We start from the raw sequence: 13167 nt of genomic DNA, 5'->3' as shown, positions 1-13167 counted from the left end.
AGTAGTGACACCCCGGTATCGTGCTGTGTTTAGTTGTATTTTGCAAGTTGTTCTGTATTATCACTGCTTACTTTTGGATTAATTATCATGTTTTGGACTTAAATTCTTATTGTTTACTTGCTTAAATTGAAATGGGTAAGTATCGGCTGACCTTGTCTTCACGAGAGGCGCCATCACGACCAGGTCCGGGTTTAGGGTCGTGACAGGAAGTTTGGTGGAATTCAGTTTGTTTTTGTTAAATAAGAGGGATTTGTAAGTTCTCTATAGGAAAACTGTTTGGCAACAGTTAGGTCTCCAAAGATGCTTTCCTTTTTTGCAGTCATTAATATTAGTGAAATAGAATAATATGTGGTTTTAAAATGTTATTAGCAGTTTGTTTTCTAAGTAGAGTCTAACAACATGGTATCAATGACAATAAATTAGTAACTCTAATTTAACCAAACAATTTAAGGTTAGCCCAGTGAAACAATTTAACCAAACCTTTGGCCAGTTGAAAGTTTCTTCTAGGTGAGGCAGGCATCCTTTAAGGCCAACCAGCTGAAGCAGCAAATTTTGGGTGGTAGTTTAGTGTTCCACACTACCTAGTTTTCAAGGCCATAGATCAATCATCAAATTGTTGGAGCACATTTTAGCATACCCTACTTCATAGAGTAATTTCCATATTAATTAGTTGGTTGAATGCCATGTGATGTAGAAGAGTTTGTTGATTGGTCATTGTTTTTAATTTATGGTCTTACTTGATTGCTAGCTTCTTCTATGTTACAGAGTTTTATTTGAGGATGAAGAGTTTCATTTGATTGTTGCCGAAGATTTTAAGAATTTGGAAAGTTGAGAATTTTTCGAGTTATCAAATTGGTTATTCAATTAATTACTTTGTGATTCAATTATCTAAAAGATTTGTTTAATTATTTCTGATTGTCATTTGTAGGTGCAGCGATTGTGGATGAAAGCAGTGACAAGACCTCACTTGAGTGTTGTTGGTTGTTGTTAGACTTTCTATTATCATGTTCAAGGATATTTTAGTTTAGAACACTTTGTATGCAAACTCATCTATTTTGACTTTTGAATTGTTGATTAAACAATGTATTCATATTTTATTTTTGTATATGGATAATGCTAGTTAGATATTTTAATTTTATTTCGGGGTTTATATAAGTTATGGTGTATAAAATTTCATTGCATATTCCTCATTTTGCTTCCATAAATATCAGAAATTACAATTGTGAATTGTTGCAATAGAGAATATAACTGTTCCAATAGACGTAGCAAACAATAACAACAGCCCCTAATAACTGTTGCAATAGGGTACTGATAATTGTTCCAATATATCACAAAAGTCGTTACCATATATCATTAAAACCGTTACAATAAGTTTAAAAGATCATTGGTATAATTATACCGCAACGGTTTATAACTGTGCCAACAGAACAAAAAACAGTTCCTATAGATGGAGCAATGGCGGCAGTTCCATAACTGTTACAATAGCTCTCTATGGAGACGGTTTTGAAACCGTTACAATAACCGTTCCAATTGACCTATTGTAACACTGAATCCTGGAATGCGTCTCAATCCGTCCCATTAGCCCTATAGGGACGGTTAATGTATCTATTGTTACGGTTATGGAAGGGTTTCGATAGGTGTAATTTCTAGTAGTGATGATATCTAGGTGCAGTAGTTGGAAATGATACTATTGAAAAATTGGTCTACGGTAACTCATGGAAAACCGTTCCCATAGAGATATTGGAACTGTTTACAGCTCGTTCCATTGGCACGCGAGGAACGGTTCTTGCAACGGTTTGCGTCACTATAGTTATAGATACGTCTATCACGACGGTTTTCCCTTTCTCTGTTCAAACGATTATTTTTCCCAATTGAAACAGTTTAAAATCGTTGCTATATTGTCTATACAACGATTCTTAACCGTTACCATATTCTTTAATGCAACACTTATGTGAGCTATTGTTACGGCTGTGTATAGATATAACAACGGTTTCTTTATGCTATCATAAGGATTTTATTTGTCTTGGAACAGTTATAGATCATTTTGGAACGGTTTATAGGACCTATTGCAATGGCTTGTATTGTATAATGGAATGTCATTTGTGTCATATTGCAACGGTTCTGGTACGCTATTGTAACAGCTCAGTAAAACAAAAATATAACCCCTGTTATAAATAAATATATTTTTATATGTAATAAATTATAATAACACTAATATATAAATAAATCATAAAATGAAATTATTAATAATATAAATTATGCATCAAGCAAATAATATCCATAAAGCAAATGTTCTACCCCAAATGCATAAGTTTAATACATTTCAAGAGAGTAAGTTTCAAAAATATTTATAACAAAAGATTCCTATAGATCAAGAGAGTAAGTTTCAAAAATATTGATAACAAAAGATTCCTATAAAACATTCATCTAATAGCAATTCAAAATTTATTTCAAGTAAGGTCTAGTTCTTCACTTCTATCATCTTCTTCCATTTCTTGATCTACTCCACCTACAAAAGAGGATAAATAAAGTCATTACTCTTCAAGAGAACTACTCGTTTCAAAACCATAAACGGATTTGATATAATTCAACATAACCTAAAAAATATCAAAAACATGAATGATTTAAAAAATTAGTCAAGCTAGGCCACGAATTAACTCTAATCTTCTTCACTTTTCATTTCTATCATATATAATCTTCAATTCCTATGAAAGTTGAGTGATCAAGATTGAAACAAAGGCATATATGGCAGATCATGAAGGATGATCAACATAGAATTACCCGAAATAGAGAGGCATTACCTATCAGTAGAAAATTAAAGAAGGTTAATAATGAATAAAAAAGGGTGAATACCAACAATTAGGCTAAAAATTGCAGACTTAACCAGAGAATAAACAGGAGTATAATAGTTAGGCTTCGAAACTTCAGTTCATTCTTCAGTTCTGAAGACAGAACTTGGTATAAAATTCACCTCCTAATGTGGAGTGAAAAAAGCATTGAACTCACCTAGAAAAATGATAATCAACTCCTAAATGCTCTCAGAATCAAAAATCAACGAAAAAATCCAATCTTCCAAAGTTCAAAACTTTGCACTAAATTCAACCAGAAAAAGAGACCCAATTCACTAGATTATATCCATAATAAAAATCAATCATCTCTTTAATGGAAAAAGATTCAATCATAAAAATTAAAACTGAAAAACCATAAAGAGCAGCACAACAACTAGTAAACTACAACAGTCCAACCAAACACCTACCAAACAGAGGCAACTTAATACCAAGAGTTAATACCATCAGCATCAAACCCGCCTAAACTATATAATATTTGTTAGTTTCCTACCTTAATTATCGCCTGTCCCCGAAAATCTCCCGAACTGTATCTTCCTTCATAATAAAACTTCTCTGTCGCTTATGTGGCATATTGTGTGAAATAAATTGCCTAAAAACGCGTGAAGGGTGACAATAACCATTAAAAAGGGCCCAACTGACAGCAACTAACAACTAATTAGCCCCCCTTTTTAAAACTTATATTTTCTCCTCTTTTTCTTTATGTTACACATTTTTTCTTCATTTTTCCATCTTTCTTCTCAATTTCTTCATCTTAATCCATTTGAAATTATCTCTCTTGTTATTATTAAGTTTATTTCTTATCTTTCTTATTTTACCCATTCTTAATTCTTACCTAAATTTATCTGAAAGAAGGAGCACAAAATCCCAACAACAAGGAAAAGGCATAAACTTTTTTAAACAAAACAATTTACTAATAACAAGGCGAGAAGAGAGTTAGGACAACGAATTCAATATTTGAATACTTACTAGTCTTCTCTATTTCTCCTCTTCTTCTTCTTCTTCTTCTTCTTCTTCTTCTTCTTCTTCTTCTTCTTCTTCTTCTTCTTCTTCTTCTTCTTCTTCTCTATCTTTATTTACTGACAAAAATCACAAATCTCAAAAAACAATCACAAAGCCCTAGATTTAATTCTGATTTCGAATAGCAGCAACAATAGATAGAAAAATCGATGGTAGAAACCGTGATTAATGAAGTGAATCGCTACTTAGAGAAGGCGTCTCTTATTTCCGACGAGAGAATTTTTTCGATGATAGCAAAGAGACCATACTTTGAGAGGAGTAAATGACGGACCGTGCAACAAGAACCCCTTTTTTATATTTTCACGTAATTAGATAAACATATATTAATTAAGCCTGTTTTTAAGATTAATGTAATTAAATATCCACGTGGATTGCCACATGACAGGTTTTAAAAATTATTTAGAGAGTGTATCACACACACTAGTAAGAATGAGACGGGGGGTTTTATTATGAAGGGGGATATAGTTTAGGGTATTTTCAGGAACAAATGATAGTTTAGGCAGGAAACTGACAAATATTGTATAATTTAGGCGGGTTTGAGGGTATTAACTCTAATACCAAACATCATAAACTAGTAAACTGCAGCAGTCCAACTAAACACTTGACAAATCAAAATTTTAATACCACTGCCAATACATAAAAAGCAGCACAACAAATAATCTGAATGGCAACAACCAACAAGCCAACAAGGCAGTCAACAACACAAAAAATATCACTATCAAGTGCCAAATACCACAAGGCACAAGCCATACATTCGGCAACTATTCCAAATGTTAGGTATTCTTTTTTCATTTCTTTCATTTGCGTGACTAAGTGCCATAGGAAAAGTAAAAAAACTATTTAGACTTTGCGAGAGAGAGAGAAGTGATAGAAAATCCTATACCAAGAAAATCAAATGTCATCCGTCCATCTCAGGAAATTTATCCAACTTTTATCACCATTATTCATAGATATCCTATACTATGAAAGTAAATCAACAAAACTAACCAAATAAACCAAAAACATATTAATTTGGCAGTGACCACTGCTTTTTAAGGGTGGACTCATAAAGTCACAAACAGTAAAGCAATTTTGGCATGAAATGCAAAATTACTTTTCTGTAATGTAACAAGAAAGTTTGAATATTCGGTAGATAACTGCAGTAACAACTAGCTTCAATATCAAACTGGTTAAGGACAGTATATGAATCCTCAATACCAAAACAAAGATTGCTTTATAAATTACCTGCAAAATATTTTATGAAGCAATTTTGAAGCAACAACAGATTCTCTTGACCTGATTCATATTCAAAAAAATCAATGACTAATGAAAAAAGAACGTGAACTAACAAAACATATACCTTTTATTGGCTATTATTATTGAAGAGCGGCTAAAAATATATTACACTTCTCAAAGATAAAAAGGGATCCTCACTTTTAACACTAAAATATGAGTTATTTCAATTCTGCATTATTGTCAATGACTATATATACATATTCGAATATGGGGTTTTTTATTTGGAAATGCAAAGCCCATCCCATTATTTGGAAAAGCAATAGGTCTCATCATATGATGCAAAGTGAAATATGATTTTAATTGACTAATTCCAACTTTTAATTGACATGCATCTCTTTCTGTCTGCTCCACATATTGATCTTCTTGTATTGAGACAACCAGAGTGTAAAGAAGCCTCTATTGAGTTGACGTTGTAAAATCAGAGAAAACAAGTAGCAATAGAAAGGAAGATATTTTATTGGATAAGGAAAGAAAGATATGGAAAACTCTGCTTTCTACTGCAGTTCCAATGTGCTGTTTTCCTTTGCCAGTTTCTTCCCTTTGTCAGAAAAGAATATACTTGCTTTCAGTCACAAATTTACATTTTGTAATTTGCTTTAGCATGAGCTTAGTTTTGGTCCTTGTTAGCAATACATTTCAGCCATTAAAAAATCTCGAGAGTAATTAGGCATCCAAAATTCTTTTACCACGTAGGAATATCCATAAATTAGGCATTAACACAGCAATTCTATTACTATTTAGAGACATAAAATTGAACAAACAAGAAGAAACCCACAAAAAAATCCAAAATAAAACAACAGTAAATCATTCAAATTTATATGGATCCAAACCATTTAAATACATTTACTAAATGAAAATGAAGAAATTTTCTAGTGTTTCTACATAGAAAAGGGGACAGCAGCACTAACCTTTGATAAAAATTTGGTCTTTTCAATAATAACTTTACGATGAGGAGCCAAAGTCTCCAGATGAATTGGTCATACAATTTACTATGATATCGATCTGCACTAATTAAATAAGTAAATGTATACTCAGATGATCAGTTGGTCATATAATTTAACACATACTCGATCAAAACAGGCAAAGTTGCTAAATTTGAGTCTCGCCACTACTCATTTTCAAAAAGAAATTCACGTGTTTGACTCATAAAAAGAAAATCAAAGCAGCAAAGATTATTGCTTATATACTGTCAGGCCATAGTTACATGTTGTAGCGGATAAAAAATTATTTTCAAGATTAGAAATTTCACTTTTTAATCAGAGTCGCACATAAATATTTTTTTGTGTGCCATATAGTGTAAAATCTTATTTATACTATCGACATGTACTTCGTCCCAATTTGTAATGCAATTCAGATTTTTGAGTGTCAAATTTTTAATTTTGATAGTGAATTAAAATAAAATATAGATATTTAGAAACTACATAAAAATCAGTGTAAGTCTTAATAATTAGCCATTCAAAATAACCAATAAGCATATAAAATAGCCGCGGTAAAAGACATTATTTGACTCTCAATTTTCAAAATGCATCACATAAATTGAAATTGAGAATATCGTAAATAAAAGTGTGTTATCTCTAACAATCTTACAATACAACTACATCTTTTTGCAAGCTAGCCAACTTTCAACAAAGCTTCCTTTCTTCTACAATAATCTGTCTCTGCGAGTTATCAATCATAGTTATTTGCTCACCAGAAAGCTGACCAAAGTCACCAAGTTTCGTACCCTGTAAAAACTCAGTGAGGCGTGACTCAATTTCCATACCACAAAGAGCATAAATTAGCCAAAGGAACGAAGATTGTCTGAACCCACCAATCCACAGGACTGAATTCTCTAAAGGGGTGCACCAAGTGGGTGCAAAATATGGCGAGACGTCGACTCGAGCTAGTCGGCTACGGCCATTAACGTAGCCCTGGAAATTGCTCACCATTCTCGCCAACAGTTGATTCAATTCGGTGTCGGTTTTTGGTTTTTTCTGGCTAGTGTAGCAGCGTTTTCAAGTTCGTTAAGTTCTTGATTTTGATTTTCCATCCATGATTGGTATAATATTTCTTCATTGTTTCGATCAGATTGGTATATGAACCCTATACACTCGTTACCTAGCATACACGGCTCTCACATATCATAATTATCACAACAATACCAAATCCTAAGCGGAAATTCCCCACGCAAGGTTAGACAAGTCACTTACCTCAAACCACACTAAATCAATTAACTAGAAGGCCTTCCCTCTGTAACACCCCGTAAATTTGTCTTAGGTATGAATGAGTTAAAGGAGGAGTAAGATTATATTTTAGACATATGAATTCCTAGAGGGATGATTATTGGTGAAAATAGTTGTTTCGGAATCAAGACGAAGAGTAAGGTGTACAAGATTCGATAAAATCTACGAAGTTTGCAGAGAGTCAGTCTTCCAGGATGTTTAGTGAAAAACTTGTAAGGTATTTGGGAAAACTCAAAACACTAAAGTTGTAGGTCTTTGAAATTGCTTTCCAACGACATATTGTGGAGTCCAAACGGATCTCTGTGCAAAAGGTTATGCGCGTTTGCAGAACAGTATGCGATATGTGCGCCCTGAGCGCACCCCAAGCGCACCCCGAGCGCGGCCGCGCTCCTGAGGCAGTGTTACTGCCATTTTGCGTGGTCAGGCCTACCAGGTGCATGGGGGCACTCATAGGGGTCATTTTAAAGCCCTACTTCCTCCCCCACAGCCCCAAAACATAAAAACTTGCTCTAGAAAGACGAACTCTCAAAAACCTAACTCCTTAATGGTCCTCCACCACCCAAGGTAAGTTCTAATGGTAATTCTAAGTTAATTTCAATTTCCCAACATCTTATTAACATGGGTTACCCCTCCATATCATTAGATATTCAATTGAGACATCGCTGTTGGGAGAAGGAACCCTAGAACTCGAATTCAAGGGGATTGAACTTCAAAAAGGTAATGTCTTCACCCTCTAATTTATTCTAGCATTGGATTAATAATTATAAACTCTAGTTCATGAAATATGAATTGATGGGTTTGATAGAAAAGTATGAACGATTATAGGTTTGGGGTGTTGATTGTTGATTATTGGTTAAAGGTGTTGTTTACCTTATGAGTGATAAAGAATAATGTTGATTATAACCATTTGAGACTTTAGAATTTATCTAGGAGCAAGAGGATGGGTTATTGGGTTTAGAGACACCATTAATAAGGACTATGAAGCTTTATTCTCACCAAGTGTTTGATAAGATGCTTAAGTGACCAAAACATGAGCATCATATCTAATATGGAATCCCTTTGACTTGTATTGCTATAGATTAAAGTTGAAAGGATTGACAAACATTGTATTATGCTCAAGAGCAGGAAGTTAAGATATGTGAGGCTAACTCTCTATGTTTGGGAATTTAAATGATTCTCCCTACACTACGTTTCTTTTACGACGTTACCAATTGCCTCATAAATATAGTTAAGCCTAGTTCCTTGAATAGTTGTAGAACGAGAGAGAGAGAGAGAGTTTGAAGGAAGGGAGCATGCTTAATTTCATCCCAACAGGCGACTCTTGTGTTTATTTTCCTTTCTTTTCCTAATCTAAAGCCTGCTACTCGTCTTTGTTGTTTCACCGGATTATGCCTAGGAAAAATTATGTGCGGATAAGCAAATGGCTGTTCGAGCTCAAGCTTTACCAAATAGAAGCTTAGAACAAACTTCCACCTGCTTTGTGCCTCATTTTGCTGTCAATAGCTCAACATGGTGGAGTTCCAATGAAGTGCAGTCTTCACAGTCTCTACCGAAAAATTTAACCTCAGAAGTGGTATTTCAACCTCCGCCCTGTCAGCAGATGAAGCCTCTTGGTCTGGGATTACAAGGCGACGACTCATACTCCACCCAATCAAATAGTAACTCCCCGCTAGAAGTGACTGCTTTGGGGAAAACAGGTTCTCGAGATCAATGCGCTTCTTCTGGATCTGTTCACGACGAGAGCTACAAAAGGAATAAGCAAGCTCAAATCAAGACTAATCCTTTTATTAGATATCCAGAATATCCCACCGATTGTTCACAAAGTGAAATGGCCCATTCAATTAGCCACGCTCCTTTTGGTTACTCCGACCCCTATCTCAGTGGCTTTTATGCTGCTTACGGACCTCATGTTTTTCCTCAAATGATTGGCATAGCACCTGCACGGGTCCCATTACCCCTCGATCTTGCAGAAGATGGACCGGTTTATGTAAATGCGAAACAGTATCATGGGATCTTAAGGCGAAGACAGATGCGTGCTAAGCTTGAGGCTCAAAACAAACTTGTCAAAGCTAGAAAGCCGTATCTTCATGAATCACGGCATCTTCACGCGGTAAAGAGGGTTAGAGGGTCCGGAGGGCGTTTTCTTAGCACAAAGAAGCTTCAAGAATCAATTCCAAACGACTTGAATTCTTCTCAGGATTTGGTTACACGTGAGGCTCACATTTCTTCTTTCTTGAGCGTCCGACAGGATGCTGCGCATAACAGCGTCATTTTCCAGCAGCAGCAGCATGATCACAGGGCCTCAAGTCTATCCTCTCACATGGCTGTTTCCATGCAAAGTAGTAGAAGTAGTGGCATTTCATGAAAATGGCCGGGACTCAGTAATGTACTCAAAGTTGTCTGGTGATTCAAGTTTCAACTCACCCGCGGGCAATTCATCCTTGGCTTTATACTCTTACTGTTATGTCTTCCTGGTTACTCGGTGTTCTCTAGTTATTCTAATTATCAACTGGATTTTCCACTTTTGTAATGGTGTACTTTTGGTTGAACTCTAGGTGCTTGGACCCAACTTTATGGAAAGTTTAAAAGTTCTCTTGTTAAAAAAAAAAAAAAAAATAGTTGTAGAACTTTTATTCTCTAGCTTCATAACTCGTTCACCACTTTCATTCTAAACGTTGTGAGCTCAGTGCCTATTCAATATAGACTTGGGTTTGATGCCCCTGAGTCTTAGTATAGATTACTCAGTATGCCATAAACAGTTGAAGTTTCAGTGTTCATAATCAGTTCAAGAATATATGTCTCAGTCTAGTCCTATTAAGTATTCCAGTATTATGTAACTCAGTGTGATCCAGTATTTCAGTATCATGTAACTCAGTGTGATTTAGTATTTCACTATCATGTATTGCAGTTTAATTCTCAGTTCTTGAATGTTGAACACCTGTATTTGGGCCTGGGGCTGTAGTTTATATGCTTTATGCATTTTTGGGCCTGAGGCCGTAGTTATGTATACGTATATTTGGGCATGAGGTCGTAGCTTGTGCACATATATATTGGGCCCGAGACCGTAGCTTATTCATCATTCAAAAGAGGGAGTATTCATAACCTTACTTTATTTGTTCAGTTTAGTTATCAGTTATCAGTTATCGGTTATCAGTTAACATTTCAGTTATCAGCTATCAGTTATTAGCTATCAGTTATCATTTCAGTTCAGTTTCAGCAGTTATCATTTCAGTTATTAATCATATCAATTCTCAATTATCAACTCAGTATTAGTTTCAGCATTTATAGTTCTTTCTTTCAGTTGCTTTACATACCAGTACAATTTAAATGTACTGACGTCCCTTTTGCCCATGGCCTGTATCTTACAATGTAGGTAATTTTACAGGTTGACGATTCAGGGCGCTAGGACTCTCGTATCAGCTGTTTGGTGATCCCCAATTCTTTCAGGGAATTATAATTATCTTATAGTCTTCAGTATTTTCAGACAGTCAATGTTTTCAGTACTTCATTAGAGGCTTCATAGACTAGAGTAACAGTTAGACAGAGTCTCAGGCTTTTCATGTTAAGCTATGTTGGCTATAAATATGTTTCAAAATTGTATCAGTATTTTCGCACTTTGATTTATATCATCCAGACTTTCAGTATATCAGCATGTGTTAGTTTATCTTCCATTCAGTATGTTATGATATCACATGTTGATTCAGCTAGCCATTTGGTTCGCTCGGTCACATGTAGTTAGGCACCGAGTGTCGTGTTACGTCCAGGCCCAGGTTCGGGGCGTGAAACCTTCGATTTTCCAACTCCGAACGACTTGAATCTAGGCAAAACAATTTCATTCTATAAATATAACTATAGGAACTAATTCAAACAATAAATTACGATCTTTGCAAAGAATTAAAAAATTGACCCTAAAAAGTCAACCCGCGCCCGCATCTCTAAACCCGACCAAAATTAAAAATCCGAAAACACATTCGAGATCGAGTCCAGCCATACAAGAACTATTCAAATCCGACCTCATTTCACATTTCAAAACTCAAAAACTTTCCCCTAATTTTCACCTCCAAAGCACTAATTAAATGAAGGAATTATCAATAGATTCATGTAAACTAATCAAAAACGAGTTAGAATTCCTTACCCCAATGTTCTCTCTGAAAATCCCTCGAAATTTTGTCTCAAACCAAGCTCTTTATGTCCCAAATAAATTATGATTCAAAACCGTGGATTTTTACTTTTCTGCCCAATGACTTCCGCTCCTGCAACCATTTTGTCGCTTCTACGATACCGCATGATGTTTTATACGTCAATACCACACAAGAGGGGGGGTGATTTTTGTGTACCCAATTTTCGCTTAACTTGATTATAGAAGGACCTGGTTCTTCTATGTGTTCCATCTACTACTGTTGCGGAATAACAAATACAGAAAATAAAGAACATAGAGATTTTACATGAAAAACACCTGGCTCAAAAGGTGAAAAAACCACGACCTACCTTCCAGTAGGATTTTTTCAAACTCTCCACTAAAATCACTGAGCTAAAAACTGCATTTATAAAAACTCTTTTGTAAACCTAGGATTAACTCTAATCCCATTGTAGCACACAGCCTCAACTGTTGCGACAACTTCAAGTTAACTCTAACTTGAAAACTCTAAGTGCCTAATACAATTGCTTCTATAAAAGCTGAAAGGTACAATGTAAAAGCACCTACTACAATTGAACTAGAATAAAAGATAGACACTTGGAACTGGTTCTTCTATCTGGTTCAAGTAGCTTCTGGATTGCACGCTTGAATCACATATAAATTGCTTGCAAAATTACCTTGCTATTTTGCTCTCAATTTATGTTTAACTTCTACTTATGTGCATTACCTGTAAAAGAGAACAACACTGATATTTAAGGAGTTAGCAATTAGAGATTGACTAGGATACAGATGCTACTCTTCCATGGTGGAAGAGTTCTAGTTGATCTCATACTCTAACTCTATCCTTTTTCTAAATCGTGTTCTCTTTGTATAAGGAGTCTTTCTCCTTATCCAATATGCAACCTTTTCGATCATGATCAGGAAATATATTACTTCTGATAAGTTAGGTTTATCTCCTTCACGTGCATCTCACATGTTTGGGTTGATCACAACTGTGCTTCACAAGATGGACCTGGTCCATGTCTGAGTTCCTTTGTCAGTTTTCAAAACTTCACCTTTACTTGAGTCAACACCGCACCTGCAGGAAAATCACCGCATGTGCGCATTCCACTTAAGCCTAGAAGTCTCTCACCTGCGAACACCTTATGGCTTCTGCGCAAGCGCTTATGCAGACATTATCTGGTTCTGCGATGCCTTCCTCGCATCGGCGAGCCCACTCCTCCGGAACATGGACCACACCTGCGGTCCATCTGGCCATGACAAAACACGCTTCTGTAGCTCGAGGGTCGCTCCCACAGCTATCACACCTCTTTTTTTCGAGGGGATAGGGAGTTTTTTCAATTAAAGTGACATTATTCAAAATGAGATTATTTATTTAATTTCAGAGTCGCCACTTGGAGTAATTTATGGTATTCCAAGTCACCAATTTATTTTAAACCAAAATCGAGGAAATTTGACTATGTTCTAAAAGTTTGTGAACACAAAAGATCGAGTAAAGAATTCTGTTAATCCGATAAAAGTTGTTAGGCACTCCCGTGTTCTATGGTTTTAGCACGGTCTCTTTTAATCATACATGGCTTAATTTAATTGTTTTGTTTAGTTACTTAGTTTTAGAACCTATGTGCATTTACTTTTTACTGCTTTTAATTATGGCGTTATGAATTTG

The 13167-nt window shown here is 35.3% G+C and overlaps 1 protein-coding gene and 1 long non-coding RNA gene across 2 annotated transcripts; one reads left to right on the top strand and one right to left on the bottom strand.

Annotated features, from left to right (window-relative positions):
- Positions 1-2277: 2277 nt before the first annotated feature.
- Positions 2278-4103, bottom strand: LOC104247206 (uncharacterized). The gene is made up of 2 exons (XR_011402418.1): positions 3816-4103; positions 2278-2509 (listed from the first exon to the last, which is right to left on the bottom strand). It is a non-coding gene; the product is annotated as an uncharacterized lncRNA (long non-coding RNA).
- A 4510-nt stretch (positions 4104-8613) lies between these two features.
- Positions 8614-9749, top strand: LOC104247207 (nuclear transcription factor Y subunit A-4-like). The gene has a single exon (XM_070156408.1). It carries the CDS (start codon positions 8784-8786, stop codon positions 9726-9728), a length of 945 nt encoding a protein of 314 aa, XP_070012509.1. The 5' UTR covers positions 8614-8783; the 3' UTR covers positions 9729-9749.
- Positions 9750-13167: the final 3418 nt, after the last annotated feature.

Source organism: Nicotiana sylvestris, chromosome 9 (assembly GCF_000393655.2).
Source record: "Nicotiana sylvestris chromosome 9, ASM39365v2, whole genome shotgun sequence".
NCBI classification, from domain to species: Eukaryota; Viridiplantae; Streptophyta; class Magnoliopsida; order Solanales; family Solanaceae; genus Nicotiana; species Nicotiana sylvestris.
Note: the sequence above shows the minus strand (reverse complement) of the source record. Positions and strands in the feature narration are given on the sequence as shown.